The sequence below is a fragment of the Salmo trutta genome, chromosome 21 (genome assembly GCF_901001165.1).
Source record: "Salmo trutta chromosome 21, fSalTru1.1, whole genome shotgun sequence".
In the NCBI taxonomy this organism is placed as follows: domain Eukaryota; kingdom Metazoa; phylum Chordata; class Actinopteri; order Salmoniformes; family Salmonidae; genus Salmo; species Salmo trutta.
In genome coordinates this window covers 21,644,865-21,666,032 of record NC_042977.1, presented here as the reverse complement: position 1 = coordinate 21,666,032, position 21,168 = coordinate 21,644,865, and the positions used below count along the sequence as shown (strand labels likewise).

The 21,168-nt window shown below is 40.4% G+C and overlaps 1 long non-coding RNA gene and 1 gene segment (V, D, J or C); one reads left to right on the top strand and one right to left on the bottom strand.

Annotated features, from left to right (window-relative positions):
- Positions 1–4,440: 4,440 nt before the first annotated feature.
- LOC115156957 (T cell receptor alpha variable 19-like) lies at positions 4,441–5,169 on the bottom strand. The segment is given in 2 exon segments: positions 4,441–4,849; positions 5,027–5,169. Coding segments are annotated over 2 exon segments (411 nt in total).
- Positions 5,170–19,381: 14,212 nt separating this feature from the next.
- LOC115156972 (uncharacterized) lies at positions 19,382–20,588 on the top strand. The gene is made up of 2 exons (XR_003868361.1): positions 19,382–19,634; positions 19,792–20,588. It is a non-coding gene; the product is annotated as an uncharacterized LOC115156972 (long non-coding RNA).
- The last annotated feature ends 580 nt before the right edge of the window (positions 20,589–21,168 follow it).

Sequence of the window (21,168 nt, the reverse complement as noted above, 5' to 3'; positions counted from 1 at the left end):
CTATTGCTCCCTTCTGAATAATGATCTCTTCTCAGGACATACTGAGTGTCCCTGGTTAACTGGATGTACCAGAAGAGATCAGGAGATGTACTACTGGTAGTGTAGTTACAGCTGTGTTACCAGTCCTTCTTCAAGGGCAGTAACATGTCCACTCTGCTGGTCAACAGCAACTTCACCTTTACAATCTGAAAAATATATATTTGGGGGTTTTATAATACATAAAATGCTAAGGTTCATAGAATGAGAGTGTAGAAAGGAGAAGCACTATACTGTATCAAAATAGCATGCATCCAGGAGAAGTAAAGTATTCCTAAGCAAATGTGCCATTATGATTCATGTGTAGAAGAAGAATAGACTGTTATAGACTTTATGTTCCATCCACTGTAGGAGCTCTGCAGTAGAGGAGAAGCTTATTGTATATTCAATTATTTAGTAAAACAGCAAGAGGGATTCCTTGTTAAATTTGAAATATTTGGAACCATGAAATATCTCGTTTACATAATGTTGTCTTCTTATACAAGTCATTTGAAAATTATAATTTGTCAGTTGTTATGGGGTTTGAATTAATACATTTTCTGTTCAGGCCAAATTGAGCTCATCTGACAAATATAATAAAATCTTCTATCCACTGAGGATTTGCAACAAAATCAGAAAGAATGGCACAGTCCACAGTACCCTATTGATCAGTCCAATATAGACCCGGGCTATGCTGCCCAATGCCACAAGAAGTTATCCTTAATATGCAATAATACCCTCGACAGTCTAAGCCCTTGTCACGTCCTGACCAGTAAAGGGGTTATTTGTTCTTTTAGTTTGGTCAGGACGTGGCAGGGGGTATTTGTTTTATGTGGTTCAGGGTGTGTTTGTGTATGTGTTCATGTAGAGGGGGTATTTGTTTTTTATGGTTCGGGGTGGTTGTGTATGTAGAGGGGTATTTGATTTATTAGTCCAGAGTTTTGGTTATTGTTCTATGTTAGTTTATTTCTATGTTCAGTCTAGTCGTTTGTATTTCTATGTTTAGCTAATTGGTGTTGGGGCCTTCAGTTGGAGGCAGCTGTCTATCGTTCCCTCTGATTGAAGGTCCTATAAATAGGAATGTGTTTGTCATGGAATTTGTGGGAGAGTGTTCTTAGCATAGCTGTGTGTTGCATGCAAGACTGGTGGTCGTCTGTTTATCGTTTTTGTGTTTTGTTTTGGTGAATAAAAATGAGCATTCACATATCCGCTGCGCCTTGGTCCAATTCATACGACGGCCGTGACAGCCCTGTCTTATCTGAGGGAGGGGGGTTGTACTAAGCTACATGGAATTGTTTTAAGGTCATACAAAGCAATATTTAGCTATTTGATTTTAAATTTTAAGATCCCTTGAAGTATTAAACAAATATAAGACAAAAACATTTTGATAAGAGGTTTTCTTTGGTCTTGCTGCAAATAGCCCATACAAAAGCATTGCATAACACTACATGGAACAAAATATACAGGAGTCTGTCAAATAAATCAAAAGGAAGTTTTTTCTGAACTGTCTGTCCTATATCTGAGACATATAAGAAAGATCAGGATTCATGTTTTTTTTATGTATTTTTTGGCTCTAAAAAGTCTCCGTATATACTGTACTTCTATTTCTTTTCAACAGGTACCGTGGGACCTTCAGATGAGGCTTGAGGCCTGTGGGCATCCTAGACCAAAACAACTGACATATACGTTTTTGTGAGTTTCACATTTGTTCATGAGTCTCACCTTTCCACAAGGGGTTATATTAGTGTGTAGCCCAAAATGTTCAGACGCTACAGACAGAAGTTAGCAGATAGGCTATACTAAGAGTCCCAAGACGCTTGTGTGGGCCATAGAGAAAAATGGACAACACCAGTGTGTTCTTCAGAGTCTCATCTGTCCATTGAGGGCTCATGCTAGTTTGTAGGCCGTTCGGACGCTACAGATGATTTTGTTGGGATGTCTCATGGTCTGACAAACATCGTTCTAGCTCTGTCACCTTTCACTGCAGACACATCCAATGCACCACAGATGCACCCAATGCAAAAAGATAGATATCACTAGCTTAAACTGACAGATTTTCATGGGGATTTTTTCATTTTTCTCATTTGATTTCCGTGGGGGCGCAGACATCAAATATAGGGTTTTTTAAAACATTATTCAAGTCAACTGATGATTGGTTTTATGATTGAAACCAATGACTGACCCTACAACTGACCCTACAAACGCTAGAAACCCCCCTAGTCACGCTCTGACCTATACACCATAGAGAACCCAGAGGGCTAACCCAGATGGTTAGGGCTTGACAACTTAAGTCATTTTTGGGGGCTATCTGTACTATATGATTTCTATTTTTGACAACTTTTACTTCACTACATTCCTAAAGAAATGAATGTACTTTTAAATCCATACATTTTCCATGACACCAAAAAGTACTTGGTACATTTTGAAGGCTTAACAGGACAGGAAAACGGTCCAATTCACACACATCCCTGATCATCCCTACTGCCTCGGATCTGGCGGACTCCCAAATGCTTTGTTTGTACATTATGTCTGTGTGTTGGAGTGTGCCCCTGGTTATCTGTAAATTTAAAAAAAAAATTATAATAATTGTGCCGTCTGGTTTTCTTAATATAAGGAATCTGAAATTATTAATACTTTTTTTAAACTTTTGATACTGAAAGTAAATATAAAACCAAATACTTTAGACTTTTACTCAAGTAGTATTTTTACGGGGAGATTTTCGCTTGAGTCTTTTCTATTAAGGTATCTTTACTTTTACTCAAGAATGACAATTGGGTACTTTTTCCACCACTGTCACCATGTGCCATGCAGTCTCTCGATTTGGTCCATAAAATATACACTACCATTCAAAAGTTTGGGGTCACTTAGAAATGTCCTTGTTTTTAAAATAAAATATTTTTTTTTGTCCATTAAAATAACATCAAATTGATCGGAAATACAATGTAGACATTCTTAGTGTTGTAAATGACTATTGTAGCTGCAAACGGCAGATTTTTTATGACATATCTACATAGGTGTACAGAGGCCCATTGTCAGCAGCAATCACTCCTGTGTTCCAATTGCACGTTGTGTTAGCTAATCCAATTGATCATTAGAAAACCCTTTTGGGGTAGTCGTCATGTTAGCACAGCTGAAAACTGTTGTTCTGATTAAAGAAGCAATTAAACTGTCCTTTTTTAGACTAGTTGAGTATCTGGAGCATCAACATTTGTGGGTTCGATTAGAGGTTAAAAATGGCCAGAAAGAAATACTTTCTTCTGAAACTCATCAGTCTATTCTTGTTCTGAGAAATGAAGACTATTCCATGAGAGAAATTGCCAAGAAACTGAAGATCTCGTACAATGCTGTGTACTACTCTCTTCACAGGATAGCGCAAACTGGCTCTAACCAGAATAGAAAGAGGAGTGGGAGGCCCCGGTGCACAACTGAGCAAGAGGACAAGTACATTAGAGTGCCTGATTTGAGAAACAGACGCATCACAAGTCCTTACCTGGCAGCTTCATTAAATAGTACCCGCAAAACACCAGTCTCAACGTTAACAGTGAAGAGGCGACTCTGGATGCTGGCCTTCTAGGCAGAGTTCCTCTGTCCAGTGTCTGTGTTTTTTCCCATCTTAATCTTTTCTTTTTATTGGCCAGTCTGAGATATGGCTTTTTCTTTGCAACTCTGCCTGGAGTTAAAAAGTAGAAAATGGTCTGCCTCATAATCCTGCTTCTTCTAATGTGTTTCATTATTTGTGCCAACTGAAGCTAGTGTTAGGGTTAATACCAGGGTTATGTTCAATTCAGTAGGTAGACAAGAATCCCGGTTTCAACTGACTAGTTTCCTTATATGAACTGTAACTCAGTAAAAGCTTTGGAATTGTTGAATGTTGCATTATATATTTTTGTCCAGTGTATAAATTAATTGCAAATTGTGAATACAAGAAGAATATGCAATTGTGACAAGAAAGGGTTAAAACATAATGAATGTATATTCTGTTTGGTGGGGAAATTCTACAACACAGACACCTGTAGTGTTGGCATGCTGCATGAATCATTTAAAGAAATAGGAACAATTTGATGATTCTTTACTGACACCTATTGACTCTCACCAGTAACTTACCGTTGAAAATACAAGAATTGTCAAGTTTTCACCTTGTGGGCAGAATGTTGAACACAAGATGGAACTATTGTGTCATTATTAGATATACATTTGCTTTTGAGTGTTCAGAGATAAAAATACTGTAGTTCTTCTGACTGGCATGGAAGTGAATAGAGTCGTCATAGCTATAAGAATACTTAGGAGTATGAAACTAGGGTATTTGATGCAGTGGTACACCATTCATGTAATACTTCATTATGAAGAAAATAGTTTGAAATGAATATCTGATCTTGACATGAAGTTAGGGTTATGGTTAGTATGGAGGTGTTTAGATTTTAGGACATATTCATTCTACTGCCTGTTGATAACTTTCTCCCTGTAATCAGATGTTATAGGTTTTTGTACAGTGTCTCTGAGTTTCCTGTCACAGTGGGCTTCAGAGCACAGTAGTACACAGCAGAGTCAGACAGCTGCAACCTCTGGATCGTCAAGGGGACTGATTTTGATGCTGATTTAAATGTAGTTAAATTGAGATGGGCATCAAATCTCCTCTGGAATTCAATGGCATTATCTGATCCGAAAGTCACTCTCCTCAGCATATACTTTGGGAAGTCATTAGCTCCCTGCTTGTACCAGAACAGGTATGGACTTGTATCTAGAGTATCAAATTGACAGTCCAGTGTGACCTGTTCTCCCTCAGTAGCAATCACATCTCCTGGTGGCTGAGTGACTGAGTCTTCTCCTCTGCATTCTGGAAAATAATGTAATACACATTTGTATTAAGAGGAAAATAATCAAGCAACATGATTGAGGAAATAAAAAGTATGAACTTAACACTGGTTATATTGTAGTGAGAAATATATGTTTGATAAAATAAAGGAATGAGAGCAAAGGCAGAAAACAAATCATTAAAATAATATTATAATACCATAACAAAATGCAGCAAGAATCAGTAAATTCCTCAGCCAGGGTTCCATGTCTGCTACTGTGAGATCAGTGGAGAAGAGTAATACCACTCTGATGTAACTAGGCCATTATGAGACTATGAAATCCTTGTCTCCTCCTCTTTCTGTGTATCGTCAGCTTTTGAAATTGTCTGAACACTCTAACCTGAGGTTTTGTACAGTGTCTGATTCTCTTGTTGTCACATTGGGCCTCAAAGCACAGTAGTACACAGCAGAGTCAGACAGCTGTAACCTCTGGATCGTCAAGGGGACAGAGCTAGATGTGAAATTCAGCCTGGAATCAAACCTCTCTTTGAACGTATCACTATTGCTCGCAGTAACATGTCCACTGCTGGTCAACAGCCTCTTCACCTTTGCAATCTGAAAAAGTAGTTATAATAGTTTACTTATGATTTTTATAAAAAATTAATAGGCTAAGATTCAGACAAAGTCAATAGGAACTATATGTCATGCCCTCCAGTTGTCGCCCATCTTCCCCACTTATGCTCTGGGTATTTATACCTGTGTTTTCTGTCAGTCTGTGCCAGTTTGTCTTGTTTGTCAAGCTTACCAGCGTTGTCCTGTCAGCTCCTGTCTTTTCCAAGCCTCTCTTTTTCTTGTCCTCCTGGTTTTTGGCCCTTGCCTTTCCTGACCCTGTACCCGCCCGCCTGACCACTCTGCCTGCCCCTGAGCCTGCCCCTGAGCCTGCCTGCCGTCCTGTACCTTGCTCCTACACTGGATTATTGACCCCTGCCTGCCTTGACCTGTCGTTTGCCTGCCCCTGTTTGCCTGCCCCTGTTGTTACAATAAACATTGTTACTTCACACGGAGCACACCACATCACTCACTGGCTTCATCAATAAAGACGTCGATGACGTCGTCCCCACAGTGACCGTACGTACATACCCCAAGCAGAGGCCATGTATTACAGGCAACATCCACACTGAGCTAAAGGGTAGAGCTGCCAATTTCAAGGAGCGGGACTAACCCGGAAGCTTATAAGAAATCCCGCAATGCCCTCTGATGAACCGCCAAACAGGCAAAGCATCAATACAGGACTAAGATTGAATCGTACTATACCTGTTCCGACGCTCGTCGGATGTGGCAGGACTTGCAAACTATTACAGACTACAAAGGGAAGCACAGCCGCGAGTTGCCCAGTGACACGAGCCTGCCAGACAAGCTAAATTACTTCTATGCTCGCTTCGAGGCAAGTTACACTGAAACATGCATGAGAGCATCAGCTGTTCCAGACGACTGTGTGATCACACTCTCCGTAGATGATGTGAGTAAGACCTTTAAACAGGTCAACATTCACAAGGTGGCAGATCCAGACGGATTACCAGGACGTGTACTCCGAGCATGAGCTGACCAACTGGCAAGTGTATTCACTGACATTATCAACCTGTCCCTGACTGAGTCTGTAATAACAACATGTTTCAAGTAGACCACCATAGTCCCTGTGCCCAAGAACACAAAAGATATCTGCCTATGCAGAAGACATATTTCAGTTGAATACATTCAGTTGGACAACTGACTAGGTATCCCCCTTTCCCTTTCCTTTAAATGACTTCCGAACCATAGCACTCACATCTGTAGCCATGGTGCTTTGAAATGATGGTCATGTCTCACATCAACACCATTATCGCAGAAACTCTAGACCCACTCCAATTTGCATACCGCCCCAACAGATCCACAGATGATACAATCTCTATTGCACTCAACACTGCCCTTTCCCACCTGGACGAAAGGAACACCAATGTGAGAATGCTATTCCTTGATTACAGCTCAGCGTTCAACACCATAGTGCCCTCAAAGCTAATCACTAAGCTAAGGACCCTGGGACAAAACACCTCCCTCTGCAACTGGATCCTGGACTTTCTGACGGGCCGTCCCCAGGTAGTTCGGGTAGGTAACAACACACCCGCCACGCTGATCCTCAACACGGGGGCCCCTCAGGGGTGTATGCTCAGTCCCCTCCTGTACTCCCTGTTCACTCATGACTGTATGGCCAGGCACGACTCCTACACCATCATCAAATTTGCCCATGACACAACAGTGGTAGGCCTGATTACCGACAACGATGAGAAAGCCTACAGGGAGGAGGTCAGGGACCTGGCCGTGTGGTGCCAGGACACCAACCTCTCCCACAACAAAATCAAGACAAAGGAGATGATTGTGGACTACAGGAAAAGGAGGACCGAGCATGCCCCCATTTTCATTGACGGCCTCCAACCGCAAGGCACTACAGAGGGTAATACGTACGGCCCAGTACATAGCTGGGGCCAAGCTTGCTGCCATCCAGGACGTCTATACCAGGTGGTGTCAGAGAAAGGCCCTAAAAATTGTCAAAGACTCCAGCCACCTTAGTCATGGACTGTTCTCTCTTCTACCGCGCGGCAAGCGATACTGGAGCGCCCAGTCTAGGTCCAAAAGGATTCTTAACAGCCTCTAACCCCAAGCCATAAGACTCCTAAACATCTAATCAAAGGGCTACCCAGACTATTTGCAATGCACCACATCCCTCTTTTGCACTGCTTGTACTCTCTGTTTATTATCTATGCATAGTCACTTTAACTCTACCTACATATACATATTACCTCAATTACCTTGACTAACCGGTGCCCCCACACATTTACTCTGTACCGGTAACCCCTGTATATAGCCTCGCTATTGCTATTTTACTGCTGCTGTTTAATTATTTGTTACTTTTATTTTCTATTTTCTATTTTTTACTTATCTTTGTTAATTCCAAATGAAGATGAATGTTGTATGAAAAATGTCTGGATTAGATGTCCCTATAACAGACAGACACGATAACAGTAACAATTACACATTTAGAGTATTACTACCATTTCGTTTTTATGGAACCATTAATAGAACGCAGGAAACTCTAAATGTTATTTGGTTTAAGCTGAGAGCTTAACTCTGCTACCCTCTATAATACTCCTCAGGGCTGGTTGGAGTAATATCATTCTCTAAATTATAACCTATAAGGGCTGAAATCAGTAGAATATAGACCTGGAGCCCGTGATGGAGACCCAACACCATGCAGGATAAGCAGGATATACTGAGGAGGTGATCCAGGGTCCTGGAGATACCATTGAAGAGAGACTGCAGATGAGTAGGTGCATGAAAGTGTAATATTGCTACCTGCTGGAGCATACACCTCCTCTCTGATTGGCTCAATGTTCTGACCATTACTGTCACCTGCAAGAGATGCAAAATATGTTATTCTTCTGTTATTACTCTTTTATAGATCTATTTTCAACACATCAACACTTAGTTTAGATTTTTTTTTTAATCTAAATTGACTTATTATAGTAGATGACTTACATGCAAGCACTTATTAAAGCAAAATAAATGTTGGGATTGACATTGTGGCTGAAACTGGAAGTGAAAATGATAACACACAGCACAGCAAGATTTGTGTATACTAAAAAAAACATCCTCCTCCTTCTAGTTTTGAATGGACCATCTCTTCTCAAACCTTTGAAGCCCCACCCCAAATACAGAGAGTTGTCAGATGAGCTTAAGTAACAGCAACTTCTTGTTGCTGCTTTATGCCACTGCCACATCCTCAAAATAGAGGGCTGCACTGAAATACGATTACCTTAGTCTCCCTGTATTGATATTGGATAAAACTGTGTTATTTATCTTGATTTTAGGGCAACAGCCTTGGCAGAAGGACCCGACTGACCTACTGTGATTTCATAGGGGGAAACGTTGCTTGAAGGGAAGATATAAAAGATAATTAATCTATTCAACATGAGGCAATTCATTCATTCACAGTTTATTTTGTTTTCCTATTTATATCTCAAATCTAAAGTATAAATCAGTAACACAATCAGATATCTTTTCCAATATTTTTTTATTTATTATTAATGTTTCTTGAAAATCTTTGATTGTTAATTTTCAGTGTATATGTGTTTTGTCTAGACAAGGTAATGTCGCGACTTCCGCCGAAGTCGGTCCCTCTCCTTGTTCGGGCGGCATTTGGCGGTCGACGTCACCGGCCTTCTAGCCATCGCTGATCCACTTTTTATTTTCCATTTGTTTTGTCTTTGTTTTACACACCTGGTTTCAATTCCCCAATTACATGTTTTTGTGCGTGTTTGTTTTATGTATTTCGGTCCTTTTGTGTAAGCTTGGAATTACTACATGTACTTGGTAATTTTGAGTAAAGTTGCTTTTATTACTCATCTCTGCTGTCCTGCGCCTGACTCCACTGCACCAGCTACACCCGAAATTCAAAATGAGGGAATATTTGGGGAATGTCAGTTTTCTTTCCAGGTTTTTGTACAGTGTGCATCAAATCTATCCTTGAACCCTCCAGCATTGTCTCCACATCCAAAAGAATAACGGCTCAGCATATGTTTAGGGAAGTAATTTGCTTCTTGTTTGAACCAAAATAGATATGCATTATTATTAGCACTGGTGTTATATTGACAACTCAGTGTTACCAGTCGTCCTTCTGTAGCAATCACACCTGGTTGCTGTTGGACATGGTCTCCTGAGCACTCTGGGGAAAAAACAACGACTTAGTGATAAAGATAGAAAGATATTATAAAACTATAGTTAAAATTAGTTAAAAAGATGAGATTAACCAATGAGAGAAAAGGTTCCATCATACCAAAGCAGAATACATCAAGAACCAGCCAGATGATCAGACAGAGTACCTTGGTTATACAGAACACACTGAGAGTGACTGTGAGTTACAGTAAGAGGTAGAGATCCTCTCTCTCTCTCTTCCATGTCCATCTCAGCCTGTATATCACCATCAACTGACAGACATGAAGAAGGAGCCTGTTCAGAGACAGGAAAGATTGTAAAGAAATGTATGGGTTAATGTTATTTACAGTTGAAGTCTGAAGTTTACATACACCTTAGCCAAATACATTTAAACCTTCACAATTCCTGACATTTAATCCTCGTAAAAATTCCCTGTCTTAGGTCAGTTAGGATCACCATTTTATTTTAAGAATGTGAAATGTCAAAACAATAGTAGAGAGTTATTTATTTCAGCTTTTATTTCTTTCATCACATCCCCAATGGGTCAGAAGTTAAAACTGTCTGGGATAGGCGTTCCGCTAGCGACCCACCTTGACAACATCCGGTGAAATTGCAGAGAGCCAAATTCAAAATACAGAAATACTCATAATAAACATTCATAAAAGATACAAGTGTTATACATCGGCTTAAAGATTAACTTCTTGTTAATCCAGCCGCTGTGTCAGATTTCAGAAAGGCTTGACGGCGAAAGCATACCATGCGATTATCTGAGGACAGCGCCCCGCTTACAAAAGCATACAAACATTTTCAAGCCAAGTAGAGGAGTCACGAAAGTCAGAAATAGCGATAAAATTAATCACTTACCTTTGATCTTCATCTGGTTGCAGTCACAAGAGTCCCTGTTACACAATAAATGTTTGTTTTGTTCGATAAAGTCCCTCTTTATATCCCAAAAACACAGTTTTGTTGGTGTGTTTTGTTCAGTAATCCATTGGCTCAAAGGCAGTCACAACATGCAGATAAATACATCCAACAACAAAGGGCGCGCAATTGGTCACGTGCGCAAACCAGCTCTGCTTCATTCTACAGTCCACTGACAAAATGGTCTCATTCTTCCTAATTTTTCAGAAAACAAGCCTGAAACAATGTCTAAAGACTGTTGACATCTAGTGGAAGCCATAGGAACTGCAATCTGGGTCTTAACCCATTACATACTGTATAGGCATTCAATTGAAAACTACACACATCAAAAATATCCCACTTGCTTGATGGATGTTCCTCAGGTCTTTGCCTGCTATATCAGTTCCGTTATACTCACAGACATCATTTTAACAGTTTTGGAAACTTTACAGTGTTTTCTATCCAAATCTACATGCATCTATATGCATATCCTAGCTTCTGGGCCTGAGTAACAGGCAGTTTACTTTGGGCACCTCAGTCATCCAAACTTCCGAATACAGACCCTATCCCTAAAAAGTTTTAACATACCCTCAATTAGTGTTTGGTAGTAATGCCTTAAACAATTTAAACTTGGGTCAAACATTTCAGGTAGCCTTCCACAAGCTTCCCACAATAAGTTGGGTGAATTTTGGCCCATTCCTCCTTACAGAGCTGGTGAAACTGAGTCAGGTTTGTAGGCCTCCTTGCTCGCACATACTTTTTGTCATGAATCCCGCTTCCTGAGTCTGTTTTCTGCCTGAGTTGCCTGTATTCTGTCTTGGAGTCTGTTTCCTGATGTTCCTGAACGCACCCTGTCTGGTTGCCGGGCGACGAAGCTAGGCGGGAGATCTCTCGATTACCCGCACCTGCATCTCATCAGCTATCTGCACACCTGGTCCTGATCATCACCTCTCCACTTCATAAGCTCTGACCTGACATCCATTCCCTGCCGTATCGTTAGCAATGAACAGTATGTTGTGTCAGCGTATCAGCCTCAAGTTTACTAGAGTTAGTTTTGTTGTTCTGTACTTTTTGCTTGCCGTGTACTCACCTCCGTTTACTCTGTCTACAGTCATTCTCCCTGAACATTCACCCCACCCCTGCCTGGTCGTCGGCGGCTTCTGTGACATCATTTGGATCTGCCTATTCACTCTCACCAACTCACCTCCGCTGCCTGCTCCGTCTCCTGGATTATTCTGCTTTCACATTTGAGTCTGTAAATAAATACTCACCTTCGTTCAACTCACCTTGTCCTGGTCTGCTTCTGGGTTCTGCTTTAGAGAATCGTGACACTTTTTCAGTTCTGCCCACAAATTGTCTATGGTATTGAGGTCAGGGCTTTGTGATGGCCACTCCAATACCTACCTTGACTTCGTTGTCCTTAAGCCATTTTGCCACAACTTTGGAAATATGCATGGGGTCATTGTCCATTTGGAAGACCCATTTGCGACCAAGCTTTAACTTCCTGACTGATGTCTTGAGATGTTGCTTCAATATATCTACATAATTTTCCTACCTCATGATGCCATCTATTTTGTGAAGTGCACCAGTCCATCCTGCAGCAAAGCATCCCCACAACATGATGCTGACACCCCCGTGCTTTACGGTTGGGATGGTGTTCTTCGGCTTGCAAGCCTCCCCCTTTTTCCTCCTAACATAGCGATGGTCATTATGGCCAAACTGTTTTATTTTTGTTTCATCAGACCAGAGGACATTTCTCCAAAAAGTACGATCTTTGTCCCCATGTGCAGGTGCAAACCGTAGTCTGGCTTATTTATGATGGTTTTGGAGCAGTGGCTTCTTCCTTGCTGAGCGGCCTTTCAGGTTATGTCGATACGGGACTCATTTTACTGTGGATATAGATACTTGTGTACCTGTTTCCTCAAGCATCTTCGCAAGATCCTATGCTGTTGTTGTGGGATTGATTTGCATTTTTCTCACCAAAGTACGTTCATTTCTAGGACACGGAACGCGTCTCCTTCCTGAGCGGTATGACGGCTGCGTGGTCCCACAGTGTTTATACTTGCTTACTATTGTTTGTACAGGTGAACGTGGTACCTTCAGGTGTTTGGAAATTGCTCCCAAGGATGAACCAGACTTGTGGAGTTCTACAATTTGTTTTCTGAGGTCTTGGCTGATTTCTTTTGATTTTCCCATGATGTCAAGCAAAGAGGCACTGACTTTGAAGGTCGGCCTTGAAATACATCCACAGGTACACCTCAAATTGACTCACATGATGTCAATTAGCCTATAAGAAACTTCTAAAGCCATGACATCATTTTCTGGAATTTTCCAAGCTGTTTCAAGGCACAGTCAACTTAGTGTATGTAAAACTTCTGACCCATTGGAATTGTGATAGAGTGAATTATAAGTTAAATAATCTGTCTGTAAACAATTGTTGGAAAAATTACTTGTGTCATGAACAAAGTAGATGTCCTAACCGACTTGCCAAAACTATAGTTAGTATTTGTGGAGTGGTTGAAAAACAAGTTTTAATGACTCCAACCTAAGTGTATGTAAACTTCAGACTTCAACTGTATAAGCCCTCTTTGCAGAACATAAGACAAAGTGAAAACCTTACGTCTAGCTCACATTAAATGAAAAGTAGCCTAAAGCAATTGTCAATTACATACATTTTCCATGAAGTGAATATAATAAACATACTAATTATTTTGTGAAAATGTACACATCTTCTATTTAATTCGTGCAAACACTAATGTAGTCTACAGAGTATCTAATTCAGGTATACTACTGTACATAAAGTACATTTAAATACGTATTGTGCTTTGGTGCCAACTTTTCAATGGTACAGTATGTTTCTATGGACACATATGAAACCCATAATTGTTGTAAGGACACTGTATATCCTGTTGTCGCAGTGGGCCTCAGAGCACAGTAGTACACAGCAGAGTCAGACAGCTGCCCCCTCTGGATCATCAAGGGGACTGACTTTGCTGTGACATTCAGACGGGCATCAAATCTATCCTTGAACTCAATACAGTTTCCCCAACTCCAAACCTATCCCTTGCCAGCATTAACATGGGCTTGCCAATTGCTAGTTGTTTGTACCAGAAGAGATATGGTGATTGAGAAGTTGTATCAAACAGTGTTGTGTGGTTGGTTGTCCTTCTACGACTATTACATCTTCTGTTGGCTGTGTTACATTCTCTTCTGCTCTGCAACCTGAAAAGAAAGATAAATATATCTTCACAACATTTGATAATAATATATCTAAATAAAAAGAACAAATGCACAGATAGAGACAGACGAATGGAGTGATGTTATACCAAAGCAGGATGCAGCCAGAACATGCAGGATCAGCCAATTTCTCCTGACAAGTCAGTCTGTCTGAAGTGGAAAAGGTTAGGATCAGAACAATGCTGATCTATCACATAGCTTTGACACCCTCTGTCCTACTGTTGATGCTTCATGTTGTTCTGTATTACATGCAGTAGTAGACCATGGGGAGGTGTCTGTCTGTAGAATCCTCTGAATAAGGGGTGTGTGCTTTGTTAGGTCGCCTCCTTCAGGATGACTTGCATACTACACCACCAAGCAGTGTGAATTGTGAGGAGGAGTAATTACAAATAATAATATTGTTGCACTTTGTCATATTCCCAGCCAAAATAAAATACTTATGGTAAGTGAAATTGAAGACTACTGACTGAAGAGTAAACTACACATCTTTCTCACAGTGCATTGAATATGAAGACAGAGAAACACTAGACCACCTGGTGATTGAACACAGCACAGGTGTGACCACAGTTCTCTGCCATTATTATATCAAGTTGTGGTTTGATGTTTAATGGTGATCCACACAGCAACAAAGCATTTTGTTCTGCAGGTTTTTGTACAGGGTCTTATATGTATCACTGGGTATAACAATACTGGTTATAAAAATCCCTGAGAGCACAGTAGTAGAGAGATGAGTCTGTCAGGGTTAGCCTTGTTATGATCAGTTCAGTTGATGTCTGAGACGTTTTGGATGTATATTTCTTATCAGGGATATGTTCACTACCGCTCTGTGATATGGCAGCTTTATACACAGCCCGGTCTCATTGACTAGACGTAACATAGTACATGTAAATCTGGGAAAGTCAAATTAGTATGTTATGTTATGTTTGGTATGGTTCATAAGACAGATGGTTAAGGCAAAAAACAAAAGTAAGGTGGATGGTTGGGCGTATAATGTGAATGTCTAACAACCCAAAAGTTATAAGTTCGAATCACATCAGGGACAATTGTAGCATTTGACCTAATTAGCAAATGTTAAGCTACTTAATACTTTTGAGGTACTTTGCAATGACTTAGCATGTTAGCTAACCCTTCACCTAACACTTATCTTAACCCTATAAACAAACTCCTAAACTTAACCCTAACCCCTAACCTAGCTAGCCACCTAACTAGAATTTGTAACATATTATACGTTTAGCGAATTTGTACCATATAGTACGTTTAGCAAATTCATAACATAATGTACGTTTTGCTTATTCATAACATATCATACGTTTTGCAAATTGGTAACATATAATACAAATTGTAATTCTTAACATATCATATAAAATTGTGTATCTTGAATTACTTACAGAATAGTCAAAATTTCTCTGAGACAAGGTTGTTATACAGCAGAAACAGAGGAGCCTGCTTTGAATAATGCCGGTACCAGTAAAAATCTATATAATTTCTGCTTATATCAAATGAGCAGCTCAGTCATAGGTATTCCCTCTGTCCTGATAACTTTGTGCTTTACAGGAGTAATGTGATCCCCAGCAATCTGTCCTGTAAAGAGAATATAGAAACAAAAGCTATTAACAGAAGTTAAAAAAGTAATTACCATCAACAAAACATCCTCACTTACAAAATGTTGTGTGGTTCACCTGTACAAAATGTAGAGAACATCCAGATCAAACCAGGTAACATCCTCATTCATCTAATATATGCCGGACCAACTATTTCACATAAATATGACTCCTGTAATCATATGTACAGTTTGAAAAGGATCATTCCTGTAGATCCTCCCAGACAAGATGGCCCCGACAGATAGGGCTTCTAGCTCTTAGGAAACTTTTTGTATATGTTATTTCTTACATTATTAGTCCAGAATTGTTTTTGTGTCATTACATACAGCTGGGAAAAACTTTTGGATATCAGAGTGGCGGTAACTCACTAGCAATACCAGCATTACGACCAGGAATACAACTTTCCCGAATTGGATTCTTTGTAAATACCTCCCAGGGCTATTGAACTGATTCCAAAGGCTGATCAAAAACAACACCAGTGGAGAAGAGGTACTTGGAGTGGACTTCTAGTAAGACTCAAGAGATACACACTTCACCCACCACTTCCAAGTATATTTGCATTTTAGTCATTTAGCAGACACTCTTATCCAGAGCGACTTACAGTAGTGAATGCATACATTTCATACTTTTAATTTATTTTTTGTACTGGCTCCCCGTGGGAATCAAACCCACAACCCTGGCATTGCACACACCATGCTGGCGTTGCAAACACCATGCTCTACCAACTGAGCCACAGGGAATATTCGGTCTCTGTATAATGAAGTTGATGAGCTCAGGGCAAGGTTTTCCTTCCAGAGAGACATCAGGGATTGTAACATACTCTGTTTCACGGAAACATGGCTCTCTCGGGATATACTGTCTGAGTCAGTACAGCCAGTTGGGTTCTCAGTTCATCGCGCAGACAGGAATAAATATCTCTCTGGGAAGAAGAAGGGCAGGTGTGTATGTTTCATGAATAACTACTCATGGTGGGATTGTGATAACATACAGGAACTAAAGTCCTTTTGTTCACCCAACATAGAATACCTCACAATCAAATGCTGACCGTATTACCTCCCAAGAGAATTCTCTTCGGCCGTGTATATTCCCCCTCAAGCCGATACCATGACGGCCCTCAAATAACTACAATGGACTTTATGCAATCTAGAAACCACATATCCTGAGGCCACATTTATTGTCGCTGGGGATTTTAACAAAGCAAATTTGAGAAAAAGGCTACCGAAGTTCTATCAAGAGTGCGTAGTGCGTAAAGCCCAGTACATCACTGGGGCCAAGCTTTGTGCCATCCAGGACCTCTATACCAGGCGGTGTCAGAGGAAGGCCCTAAAAATTGTCAAAGACTCCAGCCACTCTAGTCATATTTGTGATATGGTCAACACAATTTTCTCTGGCACCTTTATACAGTAGGTACTGAGGTGCCTGGTTAGGGTATTGTTGGTAGCAGTTAAGATAGAGGTTACTGCTGCTTGTTTCATATGTACAGCTCAGAGACACTGATGATCCCTCAGAGAAGCTTTTGACATTTTCTGAACAACACTCAAGCCTGTGTTTTTGGACAGTGACTGAATCACTTGTTGTCACAGTGGAACTCAGAGCACAGTAGTACACAGCAGAGTCAGACAGCAGCAACCTCTGGATCGTCAAGGGGACAGAGCTAGATGTGAAATTCAGCCTGGAATCAAACCTCTTCTTGAACTCATCACTATTGCTCCCTTCTGAATAACGATCTCTTCTCAGGACATACTGAGGAGAGTTCCTAGTTTGCTGGATGTACCAGAAGAGATCAGGAGATGGACTACTAGTAGTGTAGTTACAGCTTAGTGTTACCAGTTCTCCTTCAAGGGCAGTAACATGTCCACTCTGCTGGTCAACAGCCTCTTCACCTTTGCAATCTGAAAAAGTTGTTACAATAGTTTATTTATTATTATTTTTACATAATAATGAATAGGCTAAGATTCAGACAAAGATAATAGGAAGGAAAAGCACTATACTCTACCAAAATAGCATGCAGCCAGGATAAGTAAAGTATTCCTAAGCCAATGTACCATTATGATTCATGTGTAGAGGAAGAGAAGACTGTTAAAAACTTTATGTTCCATCCACTGTAGCTGAGAAGTCTCATACTTGTGTGGCAATGCATTAGGGGAGGAGCTAATTGTATATTCAATTTAGTTGAACTGCCAGAAGGATTCCCTGTGAATTGCTGCCCTTCTCAGGTTGATTTAGTTTGATTTGCTAATTGGTGGGGGAAGTCATACCACAACGACACCTGTAAAGTGTTGGCATGCCACATGCATAATTTAATTCTCTAGAGTCTAAGAGGTTGACATATATAATTATTTTAAGATGGTCATACCATGGATTTAGCTATTTGATTTGGAATTTTAGGACCCCTTTAGGTATTAAAAAATATATAACAAAATTATTTGATCAAATATTATGCTTGGCCTTTATTATGAAATCCCATAGAAACGCATTGAATAACAAATTCATAAATGGCAAAAAATGACATTCAAAAATAAATCAAACGGAATAATGTTTACGTGTCTGTAATCTAACTGGGAGCTATAAGAAAGCTCAGGAAATATACAGTACCAGTCAAAAGTTTGGAAACCCCTACTCATTCAAGGGTTTTTCTTTATTTTACTATTTTCTACATTGTAAAAATAATAGTGAAGACAGAAACTATGAAATATCACATATGGAATCATTTTGGAACCAAAAACAAATTGTCACGCCTGCTCCCGCTCTCCCTCTCTGGCCATCGAGGTCGCCAGGCTGCCCTTCATTACTTACACCTGTCACTATCATTTTGCGCAGCAGCGCTCACTGGACTCACCTGGACTCCTTCCCTTTGTTGATTGCCTCGTCTATAACTGTCTGCTCCCCTGTTTGTTCCCTGTGTCTGCATTAATGTCATTATGTGTTCAGGTCCAGACGCTGTCCTGTCCTGTTCCGTTCCATGTCCTTTGATAATTAAATGTTCTCTCCCTGTACCTGCTTCTCGTCTCTACCATCATTGATCCTCACAAATATATTTTATATTCGAGATTCTTCAAAGTAGCCACCCCTTGTCTTGATGACAGCTTTGCACACTCTTGGCATTCTCTCAACCAGCATCATGAGGTAGACACCTGGAATGCATTTCAATTAACAGGTGTGCCTTGTTAAAAGTGAATTTGTGGAATTTCTTTCCTTCTTAATGCGTTTGAGCCAATCAGTTGTGTTGTGACAAGGTAGGGTTGGTACACAGCCTTATTTAGTAGAAGACCAAGTCCATATTATAGCAAGAACAGTTCAAATAAGGAAAGAGAAATGACAGTCCACCATTAATTTAGGACATGGAGGTCATTCAATCCAGAACATTTCAAGAACTTTGAAAGTTGCTTTAAGTGCAGTCGCAATAACCATCAAGCGCTATGATGAAACTGGCTCTCATGAGGACAGCCAAAGGAAAGAAAGACCCAGAGTTACCTCTGCTGCAGAAGATAAGTTCATAAGAGTTAACTGCACCTCAGATTGCAGCCCAAATAAATGCTTCACAGAGATGTGTAACACATCTCAACATCAACAGTTCAGAGGAGACTGTGTGAATTAGTCTTTCATGGTCAAATTGCTGCAAATAAACCACTACTAAAGGACACCAATAAGAAGAAGAGACTTGCTTGAGCCAAGACTTCAGACGAGAGACCACCGTCGTATTCGTGAGAGTGTCATCTTTAATTAACTACAAGGCCTAGCCGTTCAGACGCTACAGATGCTTTTGTGAGAAGACCAATTTTCATGATGTCTCATGGTTTGACAAAACACTGCTGCAGCTCGGCCACCTTCCGGCGCAGATGCGGAAGACCGCCATAGGCTGATGCGGTGGATTGAGACGCAGCACATGCAAAAAACTGTTATTTCTAGCTTAAAGGATAGAAGCAAACTGATTAAACTCTACTGACGAAACTCTACTGACACCTATTGAATCTCACAAGTAACTTGCCCTTGAAAATACAAGCAATGTCAAGGTTTCACCTTGTCGGGCAGAATGTTGAACACTAGATGGAACTATTGTATCATTATTATACATAGAAAAACCTTGTCACTGGACTTCATAACTGTGGAGGGCAGTCTATAGGAGGAGCACAGACAAAGATGATCTGTCATATAACTGATCAGGAGTCAAAGAGAGCATCTCAGTGGTTGTGGCTGAAGAGTGAGAAGCAGTGGACGAGCCAACAGGCTCACTTGGGCCTGATTAATCCGTCCTTCAGAAGGGGTAGTGGGCAGCACATGTAGGATAAGAAGGTACCTCACCTGAAGATCAGCCAGGAGCTGCAGAAATGTCTGTTTGTGGGTAAATATAAAGAAAACCCTTCATACTCTACTTTCACTTTGCTGACCGCGTTTAAATGTTGAGGAACTTCTGAGAATAAAGACACTAAATCCTCACATGAATAATGAAATATTATACATGTGCCAACTTTAATTACTTTTCTTATCAAATGATCCAGATCAACAAAGGTCTTCTCTTCATTCAGTCTACCAGTGTGTCGTGGAGTTCTAATGGATGTATTCTGTACAAACATCCTGGCTGCTTTACAGGATCAAAAGAAGACATTCTGGTCTGGATCCGGGGTATTGACGGTACCATTGGAGATTATTAACATTGCCCTTGTAGTTGCAGGACAGAGTGATGTCTGTTCTTTGGAGAGCATTGACTTCAGGCTTCACTGGAGTTTTTGTTTCCTGCTCCATACTATCAGATGCAACAACATAAGTATTGTCATTGTGTTAATGTTAATCCCAAATGAAGTTGAATGGTCAATGGAAATATCTGGATTAGATACCCTTATCATGTAAAGACATGTTACGAGTAAGAATATGAACTTTTAAGTATTACTACCATTTTGTTCTCAAAATGTTATTTGGTTTAATATGAGAATTCAGCACAGTAATATGAGTGACATCCTGACACAGACTAGATAAACCAACTGAGAGATAAGACAGTGAGAGAGCTGAGTAGTTCCTCTACAGAGACATCCTCATGGTTGCAGGTATAACCAGCCTATACCAGTGTTTGACAACTCAATATGTAATTGTTCTTCTGTGGTTTGTGGTTAGGGGTTTTCAGTTCCTATTGGCCTCCTCCTTAGATTATTTTAGACTTAATTTCTATATGGAAATGTCTAGGGAATGCTATTGTTTGTTTGTTATTTGTATTTATTTTTTGTTGTTGTAATAGATCCACAATAATATGTAATGCTATACCATATGTACAATCTGCAAATAAACCTTTCAATATGAATTGTATAATATTTTATCACACTTGATTTGGATAAAGTTCATTCTGAGCAAAAAGCCTTCATCCCACATCTGCGTGTCAGACTGGCTTCTTTTTGTATACAGAAACCGAGCCTAAAACCCCAGAGAGCGAGCAATGCAGATGTAGAGGCACGGTTGCTAGGAAAAACTCCCTAGAAAGGCAGGAACCTAGGAAGAAATCTAAAAAGGAACCTGGCTCTGAACAGCTCAGGGTTCTATAGCCACAGGCAGAACGGCAGCAACTTTGTCAGCAGCACAACAAGGTGTCAAGTCCAGTGAACAGGTTTGGGTTCCATAGTCGCAGACAGGACAGCAGAAACTGCGTTAGCAGCATGACCAGGTGGACTAGGGACGAGGAGAGCCAGGAGTCATCAGACCATGTAGTCCTGAGGCATGGTCTTAGGGCTCAGGTCCTCTGGGAGGGGGGAGTGAGATGGGAGAAATGGAGGGAGTATATTAAGATCACACAGGGCACCAGATAAAACAGGAGAATTACACTGGATATAACAAACTGACCCTAGCCCCCCGGCACATAGACTATTGCAGGATAGATACAGGAGAATGAG